This window comes from Heloderma suspectum, chromosome W, assembly GCF_057233095.1.
Source record: "Heloderma suspectum isolate Gila_16-S chromosome W, 16-S_ref, whole genome shotgun sequence".
In the NCBI taxonomy this organism is placed as follows: domain Eukaryota; kingdom Metazoa; phylum Chordata; class Lepidosauria; order Squamata; family Helodermatidae; genus Heloderma; species Heloderma suspectum.
This window is the reverse complement of record NC_139475.1, coordinates 35,888,871-35,913,841: the sequence shown is the minus strand read 5'-3', so window position 1 is coordinate 35,913,841 and position 24,971 is coordinate 35,888,871. Positions and strand designations below refer to the sequence as shown.

Below are 24,971 nucleotides of genomic sequence, written 5' to 3'. Positions count from 1 at the left end.
GCTTTCTCCATTATCCAGTGGATATTGGCAATTTGTAGTCTACCTTGCAAGATCTTGAGCATTACCTTACTGGCATGTGAAATAAGTGCCACTGTTGGATAGTTTGAACATTCTTTGGTGCTTCCCTTTTTTGTATGGGGATATAGGTTGATTTTTTCCAATCTGTTGGCCATTCTTGTGTTTTCCAAATTTGCTGGCATATGGCATGCATCACCTTGACAGCCTCATCTTGCAAGGTTTTAAACAGTTCAGCTGGGATACCGTCATCTCCTGCTACCTTGTTAGTAGCAATGTTTCTTAAGGCCCATTCAACCTCACCCTTCAGGATGTCTGGCTCTAGCTCACTGACCACACTGATGTATAAAGATACCCTGTTTCTTTTTTGAGCAGACTCAGCTCTTGGCTGACTCCCACAGCTGTGTGGTGCTTTAATAAATTTCTGACTGTTTAACCTAACCTGCCTTGAATATTTTCTTAACATTGCCTTATCCCATTCCATCACTATACAGCAAGCTTTCCCCCTCTTTATAGCCTCAAAGGGAAACTAATTAAAAAAAAAGAACCGCAAGCAAACACATACTTACAGGAACTCTTCCTGAACACTGTATTGGTCATGAACTTGAAGAACCTCTCTGCATAGAAGCTGGGCCTGTGGACTGACACCGTGTCCTAGAAAAACAGGGAAGGAGAAGGGAATCATAGTAAGAATAACTAAGGTGGGAGAGGCCTTCTCAACGTAGCCAGGTCTCCAAGGCAAAGTGTTGTGAAGCTGTGGCTGTGAAGAAATCAGATTGCCATGTGTTGGCTTCGCCCTTGCGAAAGCTACAAATAAAGCTTGGAGTTCTGCTGTCTGCCTGATTGCACTTGTGATTAGCTGCTTGTTCTGGTTTTGCAAGGAGCTTTATTATTATAGAATTACTCATGTAGATCACACTACCAAGAGCAATGAGGTGTTATGGAGTGACAATGAAGACAGGTTCCTGCCCCAAGAAGCTTACAATCTAAAATCAATACAGGGAGGTGAGAGGAGGAGGAAGGAAGGAAAGAAGGAAACGTAGATGTGCTGGGAGGGAGTTCCAGTCATAAGGAAGACCAAGGGAGAATAGATTTATACATCGTAAGTCCCTTAGGGCAGGGGGCTGTCATTCATGGACAGTGCAATATGGAGAAGGAGAAAGAAGTCATCACACCAATTGATTGGGCAACACATTTTTTAAAAGTTAATTATACAAGTACTTATAACAGCAGCAGGTGGCAGAACAGGCATTCCCGCCTGTGTGAGGGAAGGGGGAATGCCTCTTTGAGCTTGGTGCCTGCTGTGACATACACATGCATTGTTATACAGAACCAGAAGCGTTGGTGCCATCTTGGAAGCAGCACTCCCTCCTGTGTGAGAGCAAAGAGGGAAAGCCTCTTCCAAGATGGTGCCTGCCTCTAGCAGTTCTTAATGAGCACTTGTATTAAAAATTGTTGCACATTTTTAGATGCCATGCGTATATTCTGCAGAAGGCACCAACATTGAAGAGGCATTCCCTTGTATGTGAGAGGAAAGGGGGAATGCCTGTTCCAAAATGGTGCCTGCCATTGGCAGCTTTTGACTATTTTTAATACAAGCACTTGTAACCATTCCCCCTTCACTCTCACATAGGAAAGAATGCCTCTTCCAAGATGGCACCATTTCCTACTGGTGCTGCATAACAATGCATGCATATGTCTTTGGCATCACAATATCAGTCTATCTGTCCATTCCAAGACCTTGATCAGCTATTCTTTAATTGCAGGAATAGAAGCTGGTTGCAACAAATACATTCTGCAGTAATAAAATAGCTAACCTGGGCCGGATGCCATCAAAAAGGTCAATAGAAATGCAGGAAGCTGCCTTCTATCAGATCAGACTATTTGTCCATGTACCCCGGTACTGCCTATTCTGACTGGCAGCAGCATTCCTGGGTCTCAGACAGAGAACAGACTTTTTCATCATCTGCTAGCTAATCCTTTTTTTAATGAGATGTCAGGGATTGAACCTGGGACCTTCTGCAGGGTGCAGAAGCAGGTGCTCTCCCGTTGAGGTATGGCCTCTCCCCAACAGTCCATAAGGCAGGGGTCCCCACCCTTTTTGGACTCATGGGCACATTTGGGAATTTGAGAAACTACTGTGGGTACCACCACAAAATGCCTAATCAGTGGATTGTCATTTTGGTATCTACCTGTCGTGTCTATGAATCTTAGGCTGCGTCTTATTCAGCAAAACCTTTTGTTTCATATCTATTTCACACTGCAACATCTGTTTAATAAGGAATTGTCTAATTTGGCTAATTGCTGGTAGCGCGATACTGCTAATTATTCTTTTAAATCTATGTTTTGGCAATGTCCAGTAGTTGCTTCTTTTGGGGAGGAGGTTATAGCACAGATACATTGCCTTTGGCATATAAGCTGGTTGGCAACTGAAGGGTGTGTTTTTTAAAATTAGCTGGGGTTGCTCATCTGTTTGGTTGTGTTTTTAATGACTCAATCAAGATTTTGTTTTAATTTGGTTTTTCATTGTTAGCTGCCTTAAGTGCCATTTTTGGGTAGAAAGATGGGATATTAAATAAATAAATAAAACGGGGCTGGGTGGACATAACAATCCCAACTTTATAAATGACTGCTGGGCCAGTGCGCTCCCCCACATCCCTTCCACCTGCTGTGTGCCAGCTTCTATGCTTTGTTGCCGATCTCTTTAAACCAAAGTGCCCCCTTACCACACAGGCAGCAGTTGTTAGAATCGGCTTATTAAGCAGGATCAAATGGTGAGTTAAGATCCTGGTTAGTAAACTGGCATTCAGCCTACACAGTTCCCTGTTGCGGACATAACAAAGAACTGTGGTTTGATTTAACTGGGAATGCAGCCAGCACCAGAGCCAGTGCACAAGGAGAACACCAGGTTTAGGAAGCTGGGATCACTGTGTCCAAACTGGGAATCACAGCACCCTATTCTCTCTGCCCTATACATCTACTTTGTTAGGGAGTGTAGAAAACTTACAACTGCTTTCCCCAACTTGGCACCCTCCAGATGTGTTGGACTACAACTCCCAAAATCCTCAGCTAGCATGGCCCTTGGTGCCAGTCTGGGGAAAGCTGACCTATGACATCTGTTTCTGTGGCAACACACACTTCAGAGAGCATAGAGGGTGGCTACCAGGAAGAGGGCCTTTTCTGCTGTGGCACCCCCGCTGTGGAATGAGCTCCCTAGAGAGGTTCGCCTGGCGCCTACGTTGTACTCCTTCCAGTGCCAGGTGAAGACCTTTTTATTCTCCCAGTATTTTAGCCTTTTAGAGTTGGTGTTTTAAATCTGTAGTTTAAACTCCTGCACTGCTGCTAGGTTTTATTCTGGTTGTATTGTTATATTGTGGTTTTAATGCTTTCATATTTTATATTCTGTGCTTTGTGGTGTTAATTTCTGTGAACTGCCCAGAGAGCTTCAGCTATTAATGAAGTAAGTAAGTAAGTAAGTAAATAGAGGAGCCCCAAGAATGCAGTTGGGCCTCCATTACAGAAGCCCCATTCGCTCGGCAGCCTGTCAGGCTCAAACTCACCCCATCGTGGACAAGAGCCTTCCATGTATGTTCAAGCTTCTTGATGAACCTGGATTGTAAGGGAAAAAATGGAAGGGTGCATGAAGAGAGAGGTGCATAAACAAGGCATTATCCCCAAACCCAAAGGCCCATATTCCTTGCCTCTTTGCAATCAAAAGAAAGGGTGAGAGATGGGTGGGGTACAATGTTAAGGGCTGGTAGAACTATGGCCAAATCACACCCTAGATTAGTGGGAGCCCTAACCCCCCCACACACACACACACAATTTCCCCACTGCCTGTACTTTCCACTCCCTTCCCCAGAGAGTGTCATAGAGATATCTCTTTCCTCACTGCTAGCCAGAAAAGAGCCATCGCTATTGGGGATTGCTGGTGTGCTCCTGCATGCGTGCATATGGGTGTGCATGCAGCTCCTGATACCCCCACCCTGAACCAGCATAACATGTGGCCCCCAGGGCCAAAAAAGTCATGCGCCCCTGCCCTAGGAGAACTCAAGGGGGCAGATTTGTGCACCTTCTTCCATCGAAGAGCAAAAGAGAGTTCTAAAACATGCCTACCGGTAGGACTGGAGAATGTCTATGATGCCCACGTGAAGGAGCAGACGCTCTCCATTGCCAGTCACAGCCGGAATGCCACCCATCCTGAAGAGGAAAGACCAGGCCAGGCTCATTAACTGCCCCTCGCTCAGTTAAGGGTGCAATCCTAAAGTAAACTTAGGAGGGTGCAAATCCTACAGCACCCAATGGGGCTCATCTCCAAAGCCAACGTGCCTGTGCTATGGCTGTGTTCATCGCCTCAAGGCAGAACCACATACACAAAGGGTCATTTCCCCTAACCGAGAGTCAAACATATATATAAGTCAGGGTGAAGAGAAAAAAGAATTTACTACAAACTTAGAAAGATTGATCAGTCCCTATATATGCACATATATACACACATGTACGTATATGTGTGTGTATACATAGGACTTTTATATATTTGTATCAGTCACCTCAAGGCAACCAGTTGGGAATGGTTTTATAGCTTTTATCACTTTCCTCTTTATTCAGCCTGTCAAAATGATGAACAAACATTAAGAGCAGCTCTGTTGGTGGTTCAGAAAGTATCCCGTTCCTCACAGTGGCCAAACAGATGCCTTCAGGAAGCCCACAAAGCATGGTGCAAAGGAAATGGCTCCTCTGCCTTGATTTCCTGCCCCCCTAGCAACTGGCATTTGGAGGTGGACTGCCTCTGAACATGGAGGTCCCATTTATGCTCCATAGCGACTGATAAGACATCTTGCCCTCCACAAATTTGCCTAATCCCATTTTAAAGCCATCCAAGTTGGCTTCCTCCAACTGGGTGGACTACTATTCCTATCAGCCCCAGTCAACACAGCCAATGATCAGGAGTGATGGGAGCCGTAGTCCAACACATCTGGAAGGCTGACTTAAGTGAACAGCCATCACCACATCGAAACTTCTCAAGGCAGCGTACAAGACATTGTAGTGTAGTCATCAATCTCTCTTTTAAATTATGAAAATAAGAGACTGGTGTGTTCATGTAAACACACACAAACCTATTGTTATCTATATCTGCCGCCCCAAATGTGCTGATGTGCTGGACTGCAACTCCCATCATTCCCAGCCATTGGCCAAGGCAACCCAACAAATCTGGAGGGCACCAGGTTGGGGAAGGCTCATCTACATAACACCAATGGGATGCATGGCTCTTTACAGAGTATTTCTGCCCCGAAGGAGCTCACAATCTAAAATTCAACCACAGAGGGAAGGAGGGCGTAAACAGGGAAGGAATCTGCAACTGTTTCAGCTGCACAACTAAAAGCAAAGGAAAATCCACTGGATTTACTAAAACATGGAAAACAGTTCTATAAAACTGATAGGCGGTTAATGCATTTTTTGTCCATCTAACTCCTTCCGTTTTGGATCATCAACAAACAGGCATCAATTGTTCAAAAATTTATCTGTTTTCTGTCTCCATCTCTTAAGCCAAGGGTTCGGGGGAGCCTACAGCCTTCTAGATGCTGCTGGACTCCAATTCCCATCAGCCACAACCAGCATGGCCAATGGTCAAGGATGATGGGAGTTGGAGTCCAGCCATCTCTAGAGGGCCACTGGTTTCCCACCCCCACCTTTACCTCAACCACTTCACTACACCCCAGGCTTCAGGAACCCAGCTGTTTATCGAGGGTGTGACAGGGTTAACGGCAGTCCTTTGTGGTGACAATTTTAGCTGCCGTTTGCAATTAAACAAATAGCAGCTAAAATGGTCCCTGCAAAGAAAGGAACTGTGATACGTTCATTTTCTGCAGTGGATGGAGGGTATCCTTATATGGGTTGCTCCTCCCACTTGCTCAGATAGGCAGGAACATGTAAATTAACTGAATTGCCCTCTTACATGGGAGAGCAATCTACTCCCAGTTCGGAAGATAGCTCAGCCTCAAATTTCCAGTAACTTTATTAGTCAATCGATCAATAAAGCTTTTATTGTTTCAACCAATGGTTACAGCAAGCATACAAAAAACACAGATGAGTAAAATCAGATAAAACATACATTACATGTTTTTAATCAGTTTGCAAAGTCAAAAAAATTACTCTATAGCTTTGGGCTGCAAAGACAAATTTGGCCAGTGCCAGAATTGTCTTATTTTTTGTAAACAAAAAAATTATTCTGTCTGAGTCGGACCAGATGGACTTTTTCTCAAAAAATGTATCTAAATACTTGGAACGAATTTGGGAAGAGATAGAACAGATAATGAGGCAGGTCCTCCATTTTGCCACTCCGACAAGGGCAAAGTCTGGAGGCATAAAGCATTTTATTAAAACGCCCTTCCAAAACTGCCATTTTCATCTGCTACATCCGTAGCCGTGTTACAGCTGATCTCAGACGAGGATTAGAAATAAAAATCAAATATCTTTCACATTCAAAATTATTCTTGATCTTAGCAAACCATGTTGTTACTGGAAACTGCACAAAGGTCCACTTGGATAGAAACACTATAAACCCTCTCCTTAAAAACCACTTTACTGTGGGCTGTATTTAAGATAGTAAAATACTGGGTAGAGAAGCTATAATAATTAATTTGGGAACTTAATCTCTGAAACCAGGATACTGTATTTGATGGATTAGCTCTCATTTGCTCTAAAAGACACAATTTGGGTAATCTGGTTGGAGGTGAGAAAAAATCTTGAGCCAATAATTAAAGGCCCTAATAATGATATTAGTTTTAACTGGCATTACACCGGTTTCCGAGTGCAGAAATGAAGGAGTACTCCTTGATACACCAATAGTCCTTAACAGTTTGTTTTGAAACAATTCCATGTTGTGTGGGATTTTAAACCCCACAGCTTTCCTCCATATGCATATTGAGAGACTAGTTTTGATTTCAGCAAGGTTAGAGTTGGATTGATTTGATAACCACCTCTTGTGTGTCAAAACTTCAGTAGTCTAGGTACACTCATGTGAAAAAGGAAGTACACCCTCTTTGAATTCTATGGTTTTACGTATCAGGACATAATAAAAATCATCTGGTCCTTAGCAGGTCTTAAAATGAGGTAAATACAACCTCAGATGAACAGCAGCACATGACATATTACACCGTGTCATTATTTATTGTACAGAAATAAAGCCAAAATGGAGATGCCATCTGTGAAAAACTAAGTACACCCTTACTGCTTCCATAGGTATGAAGAGGCCGAGTAGCAGCCAGGCGCTGCTAATCAAATGCCCTTGATTAACTGATCATCGGCAAGTGTGACCACCTCTACAAAAGCCGAAGTCTCAGGGGTTTGCTGGTCTCGAGCTTTCAGGTGCATGCTAACACAATGCCAAAGAGTAAAGACATCAGCAATGATCTCGGAGAAGCAACTGTTGCCGCCCATCAATCCGGGAAGGGTTATAAGACCATTTCCAAACAATTTGAAGTCCATCATTCTACAGTGAGGAAGATTATGCACAAGTGGAAAACATTCAAGACAGTTGCCAATCTTCCCAGGAGTGGACGTCCCAGCAAATTCACCCCAAGGGCAGACCGTGCAATGCTCAGAGAAATTGCAAAACATCCAAGAGTTACATCTCAGACTCTACATGAATGTTAAAGTTCATGACAGTACAATTGGAGAAAGACTGAACAAGTATGGTTTGTTTGGAAGGGTCGCCAGGAGAAAGCCTCCTCTCTCTAAAACGAACATGGCAGCACGGCTTAGGTTTGCAAAGTTGCATCTGAACAAATCACAAGACTTCTGGAACAATGTCCTTCAGACAGACGAGATCAAAGTGGAGATGTCTGGCCATAATGCGCGGTGGCACGTTTGGCGAAAACCAAACACAGCATATCAGCACAAGCATCTCATACCAACTGTCAAGCACGGTGGTGGAGGGATGATGATTTGGGCTTGTTTTGCAGCCACAGGGCCTGGGCGCCTTGCAGTCATTGAGTGCAGTCATTGCATGACCTCCTCTGTATACCAAAGTGTTCTAGAGTCAAATGTGAGGCCATCTGTCTGACAGCTAAAGCTTGGCCAGAATTGGGTCATGCAACAGGACAATGATCCCAAGCACACCAGCAAATCCACAACAGAATGGCTGAAAAAGAGAAGAATCAAGGTGTTGCAATGGCCCAGTCAAAGTCCAGACCTCAACCCAATTGAAATGCTGTGGCGGGACCTTAAGAGAGCTGTGCATAAACAAATGCCCACAAACCTCGATGCACTGAAGCAATGTTGTAAAGAAGAGTGGGCCAAAATTCCTCCACAACGATGTGGGAGACTGATAAAGTCATACAGAAAACAATTACTTCAAGTTATTGCTGCTAAAGGTGGTTCTACGAGCTACTGAATCATAAGGTGTACTTAGTTTTTCACAGATGGCTTCTCCATTTTGGCTTTATTTCTGTACACATGGTGTAATATGTCATGTGTTGTTGTTCATCTGAGGTTGTATTTAAGACCTGCTAAGGACCAGATGATTTTTATTATGTCCTGATACGTAAAACAATAGAACTCAAAGAGGGTGTACTTTCTTTTTCACATGACTGTAATTGCTGGTTTATCTTTAATTCCAGAGACTTAAAATGGGCGCTCCAGCCTCCTGAGGATGAAAAAAGAACACCCAAATAGCAATAGGAGGATACTTGCTCAATGGGGTGGGAATTTATTTTCCACTTATGTATTGGGGATCTATGTCCAAAGACCATCATTTTAGTTTTCCCATAATTAATGGATAATATCTTTTTGGGAATATTCAGCCATTGATGATAGTAATCTACACAGACCAATCCGAGTATGCGAGATGAGGATCAGGTCTTCAGTACAGAGGAGAAAAGACAGTTTCCTTTCTTCTACTTTTACCGGAAAAAAATGGATCGCAACTCAAATCAGAAGCTGTAACATTTACAGATATTAAATAAAAGGGGAGCCAGGACACATCCCTGTTTAACACCTCGAGATACTGCAATGCTGTCTGACACATGTCCAGCAGGGGAAAACCTCACCTGAATATTTGAGTTTTTACATAACAATTGTAGTAACATCAAAAGGTGTCGATCCATGTTTAACTCTGCCAGTTTAGCCTATTACCTGTTCCTATTCATAGAGTCAAAGGCTGCTTGGAAATCAAATGCCACATACAAATTTAACTTTCGTTGGGTTATGTTTTGTACTAGACGATTAACCAAATGGTCTAATACAAAACAATGATCCATTGTTGAATAACGAGCTCGGAACCCAGCTTGTTCTTCTATAAGAATATTATTCATAGTAACCCAATCTTCCAGTTTGTTCAGCAGATGTCTCACATATAATTTGGCTGCAACATCTATAAGACTAATTGGCCTATAGTTTGAGGGGAGCTTATGATACCCTTTTTTAAAGATTGGAATTACTACAAAAGTCTTCCAGCCCTTTGGGAGGTCGCCAATTAGATTAATATGGTCAAACAATTTGGCCCAAATAGGCAGCCACCATTTGATGTTATATTTGAATGCCTCTGCTAGAACGTAGTCTTCTGCTGGTGTTTTTGACTGGCAATGCATTAATTAATGACTATATCTTTATGATACAGGGGGCCATGGATCTGTCGTGCCAAGAGTGGAAATCAAAGGTAGACGTATCTGCAGGGTATGGGCATTAAATAGGTCACTAAAATGTTCACTGCCTTGTTGTGGCGAAGGGGCTTGCATAACTCAGTGAAGCCATAAGCTATGCCGTGCAGGGCCACCCAAGACGGACAGGTCATGGCGGAGAGTTCTGACAAAATGTGGTCCACTGGAAAAGGAAATGGCAACCCACTCCAGGATTCCAGCCAAGAAAACCCCATGGAACGTATCCCAAGGCTAAAAGAGATGACGCCGGAAGATGAGCCCCTCAGGTCGGAAGGTGTCCAGTATACTCCTGGGGAAGAGCAGAGGGAATTTCCAAGTAGCGCCAGAAAGAGTGAAGCGGCTGGGCCAAAGCCGAAAGGACACTCAGCTGTGGATGTGTCTGGTGGTGAAAAGAAAATCCGATGCTGTAAAGAACAATATTGTTTAGGAACCTGGAATGTCAGATCAATGAATCAAGGTAAGCTGGAGGTGCTCAAACATGAGATGGCAAGATTGAACATCGATGTCTTGGGAATCAGCAAACGAAAATGGACAAGCATGGGCAAATTTAATTCAGGTGACCATCATATCTACTACTGTGGACAAGAATCCCTTGGAAGAAATGGAGTAGCACTCACAGTCAACAAAAGGGTGGGAAAAGCAGTACTGAGGTACAATCTAAAAAATGATAGAATGATCTCAGTACGAATCCAAGGCAAACCATTCAACATCATAGTAATTCAAGTCTATGCCCCAACCACTGAGGCTGAAGAAGCTGAGGTTGATTGGTTCTATGAAGACCTAAAACACCTTCTAGAACTAACACCAAAAAAAGATGTCCTCTTCATCATAGGGCATTGGAATGCTAAAGGAGGAAGTCAAGAAATAACCGGGATAACAGGCAAGCATGGCCTTGGGGTACAAAATGAAGCAGGACAAAGGCTAATAGAGTTCTGCCAAGAGAACATGCTGATCATAGCAAACACTCTTTTCCAACAGCACAAGAGGCGACTCTACACATGGACATCACCAGATGGTCAATATCGAAATCAGATTGATTATGTCCTTTGCAGCCAAAGATGGAGAAGCTCCATACAGTCAGTAAAAACAAGACCTGGAGCTGACTGTGGCTCAGATCATGAGCTGCGTCTTGCAAAATTTCAGCTTAAATTGAAGAACGGAGGGAAAACCACTAAACCATTCAGGTATGACCTCAATCATATCCCTTATGAATATACAGTGGAGGTGAGGAATAGATTTCAGGGATTAGACCTGATAGACAGAGTGCCTGAGGAACTATGGACGGAGGTTCGTAACATTGTTCAGGAGGCAGCAACTCAATCCATCCCAAAGAAAAAGAAATGCAAGAAAGCAAAGTGGCTGTCTGATGAGGCTTTACAAGTAGCTGAGGAAAGAAGGGAAGCGAAAAGCAAGGGAGAAAGGGGAAGATATACCCAACTGAATGCAGAGTTCCAGAGAATAGCAAGGAGAGACAAGAAGGCCTTCTTAAATGAACAATACAAAGAAATCGAGGAAAACAACAGAATGGGAAAGACTAGGGATCTCTTCAAGAAAATCAGAGATCTCAAGGGAACATTTTGTGCAAAGACGGGCACGATAAAGGACAAAGAAGGCAGGGACCTCACAGAAGCAGATGAGATTAAGAAGAGGTGGAAAGAATACACAGAAGAACTATACAGGAAAGATCTGAATGTCCCTCATAGCCATGATAGTGCACTCACTGAACTTGAGCAGGACATCCTCGAGAGTGAAGTCAAGTGGGCCTTAGGAAGCATTACTAACAACAGAGCTAGCGGAGATTACAGTATTCCAGCTGAGCTATTTAAAATCCTAAAAGATGATGCTGTTAAAGTGCTGCACTCAATATGCCAACAAATTTGGAACACTCAACAAAGGCCACAAGACTGGAAAAGGTCAGTTCACATTCCAATTCCAAAGAAGGGCAATGCCAAAGAGTGTTCAAACTAACACACAATTGTGCTCATTTCACATGCCAGCAAGGTTATGCTCAAAATCCTACAAGCTAGGCTTCAGCAGTATACGAACCAAGAACTACCGGAAGTACAAGCTGGGTTTCGAAGAGGCAGAGGAACTAGAGATCAAATCGCCAACTTTCACTGGATCATGGAGAAAGCAAGAGAATTCCAGAAAAACGTCTATTTCTGCTTCATTGACTACGCTAAAGCCTTTGATTGTGTGGATCACAACAAACTGTGGAAAACGGGAGTACCAGACCACCTTACCTGTCTCCTGAGAAACCTGTATGAGGGTCAAGAAGCAACAGTAAGAACCAGACATGGAACAACCGATTGGTTCAAAACTGGGAAAGGAGTACGACAAGGCTGCATATTGTCACCCTGCTTATTTAACTTATATGCAGAGTACATCATGAGAAACGCTGGGTTGGATGAATCACAGGTCGGAATTCAGATTGCCGGGAGAATGATCAACAACCTCAGATATGCAGACGATACCACCCTAATGGCAGAAAGCGAAGAGGATCTCAAGAGCCTCTTATTGAGGGTAAAAGAGAAGAGTGCAAAAGCTGGTTTGAAACTTGACATTAAAAACACTAAGATCATGGCATCTGGCCTCCTCACTTCCTGGCATATGGAAGGGGAAGGAATGGAAGCAGTGACAGATTTTACTTTCTTGGGCTCCAAGATCACTGCAGACAGTGACTGGAGCCATGAAATTAGAAGACGCTTGCTCCTTGGGAGGAAAGCTATGGCCAACCTAGACAGCATAGTAAGAAGCAGAGACATCACCTTGCCGACAAAGGTCCGTCTAATCAAAGCTATGGTTTTCCCAGTAGCAACGTATGGCTGTGAGAGCTGGACTATAAGGAAGGCTGAGCGCCAAAGAATAGATGCTTTCGAACTGTGGTGCTGGAGAAGACTCTTACGAGTCCCCTGGACTGCAAGGAGGTCAAATCAGTCCATCCTAAAGGAAATCAACGCTGAGTGCTCATTGGAAGGACAGAGACTGAAGCTGAAGCTCAAATATTTTGGCCACCTAATGCGAAGAGAAAACTCTCTGGAAAAGTCCCTGATGCTGGGAAAGACTGAAGGGAAAAAGAGAAGGGGACGGCAGAGGATGAGATGGCTGGATAGCATCACCGATGCAATGAATATGGACTTGAGCACGCTCCGGGAGAGAGTGGAGGTCAGGAAGGCCTGGCGTGCTATGGTCCATGGGGTCACGAAGAGTCGGACACGACTGAACAACAACAACAACGAGATTATCACGATTTAAGCCACTGTTCACAATCTTCCAAAAGGCTGCCATGTCTTTCATCTTTATGGCTGTGTCCAAACTATGCCAAACTGTGTCCAAAGACACCTCGTCTTTGGAATATCATTTTCTTATTTCTAATTAGCCCCCTGTATTCTTTTTTCTTATTTATAAATATCTTAATTATTTCAGGGGAGTAGTCAGACTTCAATTCCCTAGCATACGTTCTTACTATCGATCAAACCTTTCTACAGTCCAGGCCAAACCAACCTTTTTGACATTGAGTGGGGAGTGCTCCATTGCTCCTGGTCAAATACAGCTTTAGATTTCTCATTATGTGCTGACACAGATGTAATATATTTGCTGAATTAACATCTAGTTGCAATATGTTATCACGACTGGATAACATCTGCTCCAATAAAAGCGTACTGTTAATTGTATCCATTATAAGAATATTTCATCTAACCCTCCTTTGGCCAACTAATTCAACTCTGACCTAATACTCCTCATGAGCAAAAATCTGAGAACTTTCATCCTCTCTAAAAAAAACCTCAGAGGCTGGTGATCACAATGGCCCGTAGAGATAACCTCAAAATTGATAAAGTTCCTAATCTTGTTCATGGGAAAACACACATAATCAATTATACTTTGTCCTCTTATTGATAAATAGGTAAAGTTTCGTGGGGTGTCTTTAGGATAGGACCTGTTCAATATTAAATAATTCCTTGTGAACAGGAACTCCAAAAATTTATAACCTGTTACGTTTACTGTGTTATCTCTCAGAATCTGTGGGAAGACAGTCAATAATTACTCTTCAGTATTTAGATGACCTGCTAACTTATTTTTGTTTCCACTGATTTGGCACTGAAATCTCCCACCACTACTATAATAATAGAAAATGGGAACTCATTTTCTAAGTAATCAAGGGCTAACTCCAATTCAATCCATAACGTGCTGGGAGAGGTTCTCATGCTGGGGGGGGGGGGGGATATAGATGTTAATTATGATTAAGGAGAAACTATTTCCTGACCACAATCTTACTGTTAATTGAGATGGAGCAACTTCCACCTTAATCTGTTCGGCATCAAGCCTCCATTTTTGGTTTAATAGAATAGTAACGCCTCCAGCTGGGCGGCCCCTAGAGGAGAGATTTTTTTGCAGGGAGGATCGAAGTTGTATAACCTTCTAGACAGACCTTATCTATTTCTGTGTTGGTTATCCATGTTTCCTGTATACAGATAATGTCACGCTCCTGAAGTAATTTTACAAATTCTCTATCATATTTGTGGGTATTCCAGCTTCCACACTTAAAAAGAAAAGCCCTTCCGTTGCATCAGATACAGTCAGGGCCAGAAATATTGGAGCAAGGATAACTGTTTTGGCAGTTGGCCTCTGTACACCACCACACTGAAGTTGAAAGGAAACGCACCCAGATGGGAGCGAAGTCAGGACTTCCAGCTGTAATTCAAGGGGTTGGACAAAAGTGGGGCACTAACCATTCAGGAAGAACAGCCAGTGGCACACACACACCCCCATCGTTGGTAAGTAATGAAACGAATGGCTGACAAGCAGCTGCATGGCCAGGTGTGGCCTGTTTCCTGGGTGCCCCATGACCCACCAAGCAGTAAAAGGCCTGGAGATGGTTCTGAGCGTCACATTAGCATTTGGTAGCTGTCCACTGGAACTCCCAACATGAGGTCCAAAGAGGTGTCCATGCAAGTGAAGGAGGCCATCATGAGGCTGAGGAAACAACATAACCCCATCAGAGAGATCGCAAAAACAGTGGGAGTGGCCAGCACAACAGTTTGGGACATCCTGAAAAAGAAGGAATTAACTGGCAAGCTCAGCAACGGCAAAAGGCCTGGAAGACCACGGAAGACAACTAAAGTGGATGACCGCAGAATTCTGCTCATGACGAAGAGGAACCCTTTCACAACATCTAGCCAGGCCAAGAACGCTCTTGCGGATGTAGGCATGTCATTGTCAGCATCTACAGTCAAGAGACGGCTTTATGAATGTAAATACAGAGGCTTCACAACAAGGTGCAAACCACTGGTAACGCTCAAGAACAGACAGGCCAGATTAGCCTTTGCCAGCAAACACCTAAAAAAGCCTGCCTAGTTCTGGAATAAGATTCTTTGGACTGATGAAACCAAGATTAACCTGTACCAGAACGATGGGAAGAGAAAAGTATGGAGAAGGAAAGGAACAGCTCATGATCCAAAGCATACCACATCATCTGGCAAACATGGTGGAGGCAGTGTTATGGCATGGGCATGTCTGGCTGCCAATGGAGCCGGGTCACTGGTGTTCTTGATGACCTGACTACTGATAAAAGCAGCAGGATGAATTCTGAAGTGCATAGGGCTATACTTTCTGCTCAGATTCAGCCGAATGCTGCCAAACTGATATGACGTCGCTTCATAATGCAGATGGAGAATGACCCAAAACATACAGCAAAAGCTACCCGAGAGTTTCTCCAGGCAAAGAAGTGGGATGTTCTTCAATGGCCCAGTCAGTCACCTGATCGGAACCCAATAGTGCATGCTTTTCACTTACTGAAGACAAGACTGAAGGCAGAAGGACCCACAAACAAGCAGCAGCTGAAGGCAGCTGCAGTGAAGGCCTGGCAAAGCATCTCGAGGGAGGAAACTCAGCATTTGGTCATGTCCATGGGTTCCAGACTTCAGGCAGTCATTGACTGCAAAGGATTTTCATCCAGGTGTTAAAGGCGATCCTTAAGTTTGAAATGATGTTGGTTTGTTCCATTACTAATGAGCCCCCAACGATGGGGGTGTGTGTATGCCACTGGCTGTCCTTCCTGAATGGTTAGTGCCCCACTTTTGTCCAACCCCTTGAATTACAGCTGGAAGTCCTGACTTCGCTCCCATCTGGGTGTGTTTCCTTTCACCTTCAATGTGGTGGTGTACAGAGGCCAACTGCCAAAACAGTTATCCTTGCTCCAGTATTTCTGGCCCTGACTGTATTTCAGCCACTACATTTCTTTGTGCAAAGGTTATAACTGCTTGGGCTGAGATGTAATTGTAAAAGAGGTATTTGACCTTTATGATATCCTCTGCTGTTAAAGGAATAGATGTAAAGGATACATTTCATGAGATGTAATTTGCAGTTTACTTGGGGCAGCTGGCCTATTGGTTCTGGATAATTTATAAATACCAGATTATATTGCATTAGCTGGAACTGCCAAGGTTTTTTAGTAGGGGGAGGATCTTGTACAATGCCCTGTCTGGTACCTTCAAGTAGGAACTGAGGTTACCTTTACTGGGAAGTCACCTATAGTCCATGGGTCCTGGATGTCATTTATCCCTGCACTTGTATTTTCTTGGGATATATTTTACCGTAGGATTTGGTGATTTACTTCCTTTTGTCTCTAGCGTCTTGTTCTGGACCCGACACTTAGATACTTCCTCCCGTTTTTCCTTCTCATCTAATAATTTGAAGAATCTCTTAAAGTTAAATGATGGTATTTTCTTTAGATGAGCTGAACTTTGGATATTTTTAGTTTTCTTTTTAGATCTTTTTACAATCTTTTTAGATTTTATATCTCTTTTGCCATTTATACCTTTCCTTTCTTAGTTTTAGGTAATGCCTGAAGTGGAGCATCTTCAGTGGCTTTGTCTGGCAAGTCAGGTTGGGTCTTTGGCCTGATCTCATTTATGAAAGAGATGTTGGGAGCTGTTTATCCCTTGGCCTTTATATTACCTAGCACAACATTTGTTAACGTTGTTAATAACTCCTTACACTCTGCCAGAAAATTCCTTCTCATGGCTATATCTTCTATCCAAATAGTATACAGTTGTCTTATCAGCAATAAGAAGTTTTGTTAAAAGGGAGAGGAGTATACATCCTTGATTTCTTTGGTTGGAGATAACTTATGATGTGAAGGAGAAAATGGGGGTAAATTATTACTCATGAGCTTCTCTGAAATTTTTAGAGGGGAGCTAGGTGGTTCATTGTCTTTACTATGCAGAGAGTCAAGCAAAGCACTAAGGAAATGTGCTTGGCCTTCTGCTCCTATAGAACCCTCCACAAAGGCTATTTCCTGGGCCAGACTATCGCTGGCCTCCCCCATAACAATATTCTTCGTTAAACAGTAAGGACCCATGGACCAATCGAGAGCTTCCTTATCCGGTGCCCCTTGCTGGTCAGCTTCATTTTTAACAACAACAAAATCAGTAATCCTAGATTGATTTTGTGCCTTGACATAAGTCACCACATCTTCCGTCACCGGAGTTAACCCTAGCTGCCTGTACCCCCCCACTCTAGTAAGAACCATCTCACCACACCCAAACTTTTTTTTTTTTTTTTGGCCAAAAACAGTGATAAAATAAAATAAGATGTAAAAAGAAGATATAGCATATAAAATAAAATAAGATAAGCCCCCTGAGCTCAGTTAATATAAATCTTAAAAGTATCTATTAATACTCTATTAAGGAATAATAGTATGTTATAAAATTGACAAAAACAGTGATAAAATAAGGTATGAAACATAAAATACAACGTATTATATAAAATAAGCCCCCAAGGGCAAAGATTAATATAAATCTTAAAATAAACTCACTGAAATTCTAAATTAGATTGTAATATTAAAATGAATTTCAATTAATAAAATTACTAAAACAACCAAGGAAACAAAACAAAACCCATATACCCACCTTCCCTGGCAGGCACACCCATCCACCAAGTATGGAGACTGCTTTATGACTCTGTAGGAAATGGTATTTAGTTAAGTAACTATCTCTAATGAGCAAACAGGCAGGTGGAGTAGGAGGGTCAGTAACAAACACTAGGACCACAGATGGGCGTACTCCTTTCCCTCAGACAGTCAGGCAGGCAGACTTCATCTTCTCTCCCACTCCCTTCTGCCAGGGTACAGTCTTTTATAGTGTTCCCTTCCTCTAATAATTGGATGCTAACTAAAAAAAAGTCCAACAAGCATGGGCCTCGCAAAGCAGTGAGTAGACGCACTTCCCCTCTATCCTTAAGTCATGTATATATGCTTGCCCTCATTAGCACCAAATGGGCACCAAAAAGGCAATGCTCTTCAGCCACTGCCCAAGGCCACTGCCTTGGGCTTCTGCAACTAAGTATCCTCTTGCTGGTCCACACCGCTTGGAGCTGCAGGTGGGAACAACTCGGCTTGCAAGCAGGCTGAGAAGCAGCAGGCAGACAGACGGGCCAGGTAGGTGCTCACCAGATGCAGCTGGTGGTTGCCAGAGCCCCTCTAAACTTTATTAGTAAAAACATTGATCAACACCTTCAGAAGAACTACTAATTGAGGAACCCCCTGATCAGCGACAGATTGCTGCCAGGTAGGCAGGACATCCTCCATCCAGCGGAAAATGAACGTATCACGGTACGTACCAACATTCCTTTTTCCTGCAGTGGCGGAGGATATCCTTATATGGGACGTCTAACAGCGGTGCCCCAAACTGGGCGGGTAAGTTGCTGCTAACCCTGTTAACTAAACTGTAACCATATGCTGAAGCACCCTCTGGCCAAAAGATGCCTTGGCCAAAGCGAGGATGTTTTGACTTGTAACATCTCACAAAGGAAGACACTGAAGCCCAAGTTGCAATGTCCACAAGGGGGGCATTGGTCCCAAAGGTAGTAGAGGTGGCTGTGCTCTGTACAAAGTGAGCAGAGATCCCCCCCAAGCCAAGCAGAACCAGAGTGCAACACAGAGGAAAATGCAGGCCTTACTCCACCGTGCCCACATTGACTTGGAGATCTTCTTGCCTATGGTGGAAGGCTGAAATGAAGCAGAAAGAGAGTCAAAGACACAAAAGTTTTTAGCCCTTTTAAGATAGATCTTAACTGCACATCTTATGTCCAAAACATGCCATTCTCTTTCTAGGAGCCGACTCAGCCCAGGACAAACGGATGGCGGAATGAGCTCCTCTGCCCTGGGGAAGATGGAGTTATTTTATAATTATTCTTTGGAATGAAAGTCAGATCCAAGTGAAGTATGACTGCATCTTGCTGGACAAAGCATAATTCCTTTCTAGTCAATACCTGGCAGGCCGACATGATGGCTACGAGAGAAAAGAACCTTCCAGAAAAAGTCAACAAGACCCTTCATAGAGGCTAGAAAGGGGGCTTGGTAAGATCTTTGAGGACTTCATGCAGATCCCAAGGAGGGTACCTGTGGATAAGTGTTGGCTTTAGTAAGGAAACACCCCTTAGAAAACATTTTATATGAGGGTGCACTGCCAGGGATCTATGGGAAGACTCAGATAACACAGAGGACAATGTCATGAACCACCCTGATCCAGCCCTTTTTGTAGGAATGTCAGGGCCAGTCCCATGTCAGCCTTAATCAGAGCCTCCACCACCTGCAAAAAGCTCCCTGCAAGATCCCAGTATCATGTTTGTGGATTCTCTGTGGGAAAACAAGACTATCTTGTCTTTTGTGTTGTAACTGGTGCATGCTAGTACTAACCTTTCACATGCCAAGTGTGGAGTTGTAAACCAGCATGGCTTTATTTTATTTGTATTTATTTATTTTTGACAGAGAAGGTCTGGAACTGTTGGTAGTGGCCCATGCTACCAACAGCTGTAAAAGGACCAACTACCAGGCCCTTCTCATCCAGTTTAGCGCTACCAGAATCACACAGCATGTGCTTTGGCTGGATTCTGCACAGGGGTTGAGCTTTCATGGAGGTTGCACTAAGAAGTGTACAGGATGCCTGTAGGACACAGCAGCAGACATGGCATCTATGTCTTCCACACCCTCTGCTGCATACCTGGAAAGGACTTTGGCCTTCGTGGTTCATGGGGGATGCAAACAAGTCCACAACTGGTGTACTGAAATGTTGAACTATGGCATGAAAGACCACCGAGTCGAGACTCCAGTCTGTCTAGATGACATCCAGTCAGCTCAGCCAGTCTGCAAAGGAGTTTAAAAATCCCCTTGAACGTACTTGACTGATAGCGATATGAGGTTTGACTCTGCCCACTGCAGGAGGAGGTCTGCCTCAGCCATGAGGGAGCACAACCTGGTCCCTCCCTGGCACTTCACATGTTGTCTGTTCATACAAGCACCACCTTGGGCTGTATCAGGTGGCTGAAGGTAAGGAGAGCCAGATGGATTGATACTGTGCAATGCTTCCTCAGGGTGCCATCTGCACCGGGCCACGGTGGATCTGCAGTGGGGAGCCCCAACCCGGAAGGATGGCATCTGTTGTAATTTGGACTGAGGGACTCTCTCTAAGGGACTGCCCCCTAAGGATTGAGGGAGGAGAACAACCAAGTCAAGGACTTCCAGAGATAATTGGCTTGGTTTGTGTCTCTGACAGCTATATCCTCCTGGAAAAAAGGAGGACATGCCACTGAAGAGACCTAGAGCATTTTCTGGCCCATGGGACACATCTATGGTAGCGATCACAACCCCTGCAGTTGTGCTAGGGCCATCAGGTCTGGGATGGGATTCTGAAGTATCACTCTTACCATGGCCTGGAGCTTTTCTGATCTCTCCAGCAGAAGGCAGAACTATACCTGATTGAGTATTCACTACCACTTCAAGGTGCTGCAGTTCCGTAGAAGGGCAAAACTGACTTTTTTCTGACATTCACCAGGAAAACATGTGACTGAAGGTATGCTAATGTCCTGTGGACATCCAGAATTTCCTGTTGGAGTGAGGGAGACTTCATTAGAATGCTGCTGAGGTGAGGGCAAGGGTAAATTGCCCAAAGTCACCCACTGAGAGCCAGTGTGGTGTAGTGGCAAGAGTGTTGGACTAGGAGCTGGGAGAACCGGGTTCTAGTCTCCACTCGGCCATGGAAGCTCACTGGGTGACTTTGGGCCAGGTCACAGACTCTCAGCCCAACCCACCTTACAGGGTTATTGTTGTGAGGATAAAATAGAGAGGAGGAGGATAATGTAAGCCGCCTTGAGTTCCTTGCAAGAGGGAGAAAGGCGGGGTATAAATGCAATAAATAAAATAAAATAAATAATAATAAATTTGCTGCCTTCTCAGGGGTACTACCAATTCTACCCTGGGGGCTGAGGAGAGACTGAATGAGAGAACTCTGCATTGATAATATTTCCCTGATAGGTAAACCACAATACTGTCTGTGAACCGGGTGAGTCAGGACATGCAAGTACGCTTCTGTGAGATCCAGAGATGCCAGAAAATCTCCTGTCTGGAGAGATTCAACAATGGTACAAGTGTCTCTACCCAAAACATTCTGGATTTTTTTTAACCCACCCATTTCAGGTACAATATTATCCTCCAGTCCCTGATCTTTTTTTGGGGGGGCAATTAAAAATATTGAGTAGCAGCCTTTCAGTCTTTCCAATGATGGCGCTGGCTTGATCCCTCCAACATCAATGAGGTGAGATATGGCCTGCAGGACTAAGTGGTTCTTCTCCAATTTCCTGGACCTTAGGAAGGAGATGAAAAAGTTGTGAGGAAGTTGAAGAAAATCAAATGTATATGGCCCTCCCTAATTGTGCATAGCACCCATTAACCTGAGCTGGAGAATTTCCATTGATGATAAGAAGTCTGAAACCTCCCTCCCACTGGGGGAACTGGACAGTTATGCTTATTGCTGTCTCTCCTGCCCCTTAAGGGCTGTATTGGGGGGGCGGGTCAAAATCCCTGGCTCTGCTGGTGCCTGGGTATGGATCCCCATCTGCCCCAGGTGGACCTGGACCCTCTGCTGTCCCAGGATCTATAGCTTGGGCAAAAGGAATAAAAAGACCCTGCCCCCCATCAAAAGGGCTTACACTCCTCTTTCTTGGAGGTAGAAGGCAGGGCTTCTTTTTTGCCCTTTGTTTCTTCTTCTTCTTCCAAGGGGACCCAAGATCAAATTGGATTTGAACACACAGAAACATTCCAATTTTAAAGCCATATTTGGTATCTGACTGACAAGGCTGCAGCTTGGGCTCTGGCAGTGAATTGGACAGCATCCAAACTGGCATTGGCCATGAAGGCTACTGACTTCAGCGGCTTATAAACTCCCTGGTGGAGCTTGATATTATTCCCTGTAAAAACTTTTAGAATGTCCTTCACCCAGAGCTAGGAGGCCCTAGCCATAACCAGTTCTGTGAATGAAACCCTCAGGGCAGCCTCATTAGCCCTACGGAGGTCCAGTCCCCCCTTTCAGTCCTCTGGGTTCCTGGGGGAATTGTCCCCATTCTTTGAATATACTGCACCAAAAAGTGGGGCAGCCGCAGGGGCATCCACCGGGGCACCTGTCATTTGTTCACTACCCTTTTTTGGCAAATCATAAAGCTTTTTTTTGGTAAAGGAGCTAGTTGGTCTGGATGAGCCTGGTTTAACCCATTCTCCCTTTATCATTCCATAAAAGTGCCGGGGAAGGGAACAACGGGGGGGGGGGGGAGGGATGTGGTTAGGAAAAAACGTCTGCCACCCCTTCTGGAAGATCAGGGTTCTGCTTCTTTTCCTGTCCTCACCCCTCAGAATTCATGTCCAGTTACATAGAGTTCCAGGTGTCCTCCCATCCAAACACTATCCCGGCCCAGACCAACTTAGCTTCAACAAGTTGCCTGCATCATGGGCCTTCAGACCAGCCCCAGTGCACAGTATTAGCATAGAATCATAGAATAGTATCATAGAATAGTAGGGTTGGAAGGGGCCTACAAGGCCATTGAGTCCAACCCCCTGCTCAATGCAGGAATCCAAAGCAGCATTATTTAATAAGACTAGGGAATCCTCAGTCTGACAAGGCCTTTGTGTGGCTGGGCTTCCTCTGCTGAAAAGGCCTCCCTGTTCTCCCTCAGACAGGAATGTAGAAATAGCTGCCTCTGAATCCAGTGATGCGGAGGCAGGACGTATGGTAAGGGAGAAGGATCCCCTCCCTCTGTGGGCTTGCGTTTGCTGCCCTTTGCAGAATAGGCTGGCCTTGGAGATGTGCGGAGGGAGGGGATCGGCCTGTTCATTCTGTGTGGTCTGCCCATAATGGCAGCTGCACTGAAAATGATGGGAATACAAATGGTGGCGGAGAGCTGGCAGAGGGACAACCTCAATGCCTGACTGGGGGAAGAGGGAGGGGAAAAGATAATTCCCTCCCCTAGCCCCTGTTATCTCTCTAATGCTTGCACCCAGTTGGCTCTGAGGGAAGGCCAGAGGCCTTATCCCAACTGCTGAGTTGCTAGGGGGGATAGCCAGGCGGACTCCCCCCTTGGATCCATCGGAAGAACTTCGGGTGAAGGGCTTGGCTATTGGTGACTGGCAGCAGGGGCGAATTGGAGGCAGTTTGCTGAGATGCAGGCCCCTTGGGACTTACCTATTCTGAGCCCTCTTTGGATCGTTCCCAGTCCCCGGGCGGGGTCGGGACGCAATACCGTGCCAGGCCCGCCTTGCTCCTACTAGGCCCGCCTGTGCTGAGGGGGACAGGCCCTGCTTAGGCCTGTATCTGGATGGTGCTGGGAGGCATCTTATCTGGGCAGACAGACCTGCCCCTGTGGCCCTTTCCTGAGGTTCCAGAAAGGACTCCCCCAGCATTCCAGGCCTCTCTATCTCCAAGGTGAAATCAGGCATTGCAGGTGCAAGCCTGGTGACCACTGTAATTAGGAAAGCTCCTAACTCTAAAGAGGGGGAAAGTTTTTGTTTTGGAAACTGCAGGAGAAGGTAAAGAAGGATAGAGAGGAAGAAATAAGAAAAAAGTGAGGCAAATTGTAGCTATAAAGGGCTGGAGTGCTAGAGGAGCTACTCCAGCAACCTGCTCAGAGCTGAGGCAGGAAACGAAAACTGGGAGTAGGTTGCTCTCCCACGTGCGAGGGCAATTCAGTTAATTTGCATATTCCTGCCTATCGGAGCAAGCGGGAGGGGCAACATCCTCCTCCACTGCAGGAAAACTGGGTGATTCACTGAAAGTAATTAAAGGCTGATTAACATTCCGCAGCCCTGGCCTTCCCCTTTTCATTTAGGCTGATAATACCTCCCTCCTGTGACTTCAGCAAACGTTCCCCATGTTCTGAAATCTCTCTCCAGCCTTTGGGATGAGACATTCATCCTCCCTAACTCCCCACACCCTAACCCACCGACCCCCCTGTGCACAGAAAACTCGCAGGTTAGTGAGGAGACTGGTTTCGAGCAATGCTTCTCAGACATCCTGGTTTTCCATGGGGCTGGCTCAACATCCTTGACAGCTCATTTGGAAGCCTCCTCAACCCCAGCCCATCCACACTGGATTGATGAGTCAAGTCCACAGGCCTTGATTAACATAGGCCACAGCACCCTTAAGACGGGTGGCTCTACCTGTACAGTTCTTTTGCTTGCCCCTGCAGGGAAGGGGGCAAAGGTTCAGGCTGCCAGCCTGCACATACATGTCATCTGTGTCGATGGCCTCTCCCCGGGCAGCCCCACCCTGGATTGACTCCATGGCTGTGGAGTACAGGGCTTTCTGGCCCACGGGGCGCTTCTCATCAGACATGCTCTGGGTGCCGTCCACCTGCTGCTCCCGTTCCTGCTGGTCTATACTGTGGACTCCCAGGAGGAGGCTGTAGTCCATGATTTTGAAGCTTTCGAGCACCTGGAAATGAGGGGGGGGGGGGAGATCAAGTGGGAAAAAATGGGGGATTAACCAGGGGAACTACTCCAGTTGTGTTCCACCAGCTAACTCTGTAGTACAGGTAAAAGAGACAAAGGACACAGAGGCTAAGAGGTAAATGGGCTGCAGGAAGCCCAGGGGGCTGCCCTTTATCCTTCTGAGCGGCTGTGAGCTCACTAGGTGCTCCTGAGAGCTCCAACTGAATTGGGGGGGGTGCGGCCTGAGTACTCCCAGCAGCTGTGTGGGCAGGAAGCGTCAGTCTGTTTCCCGCCTCCCAGCTGAGCAGAGCAGAGGAAGCTGCTCCAGCTGGTCCAGGGACTACAGAAGCCGGCAAGCTCCCAGAGAGCGAGCGACCAGAGCGAGTGGACAGGGGGAGCAAACAGGAGTTGGCCAGGGGAGTGCGGCAGGGGAGGGCAAGGGGGAGGCCCCTAACACTTTTTTTTCTTTTTAACAAACCTTTTTTTCATTTATTTGTCTTGTAACACACACTTCCACACCAGTGGGACTCTGCTTTTAACCTCTA

The 24,971-nt window shown here is 45.1% G+C and overlaps 1 protein-coding gene across 3 annotated transcripts in view; it reads right to left on the bottom strand.

The window, feature by feature from the left end:
* The window catches only part of LOC146333966 (phosphatidylinositol 4-phosphate 5-kinase type-1 gamma-like), a 144,931-nt gene that overhangs the window by 41,975 nt on the left and 77,985 nt on the right, over positions 1 to 24,971 (bottom strand). For 2 of the 3 annotated variants that reach the window (XR_014786415.1, XM_084825084.1), the window contains exons 11-15: positions 24,225 to 24,430; positions 17,585 to 17,635; positions 4,132 to 4,215; positions 3,576 to 3,624; positions 585 to 669 (exon numbers count right to left, since the gene is read on the bottom strand). Coding sequence is in view for 1 of the 3 variants with exons in the window: in XM_084825084.1 (XP_084681210.1) it covers positions 585 to 669; positions 3,576 to 3,624; positions 4,132 to 4,215; positions 17,585 to 17,635; positions 24,225 to 24,430 (475 nt within the window). In the remaining 2 variants the exon portion in view is untranslated. The remainder of the gene's footprint in view (positions 1 to 584; positions 670 to 3,575; positions 3,625 to 4,131; positions 4,216 to 17,584; positions 17,636 to 24,224; positions 24,431 to 24,971) is intronic. The other variant, XR_014786416.1, reaches the window with a different exon arrangement.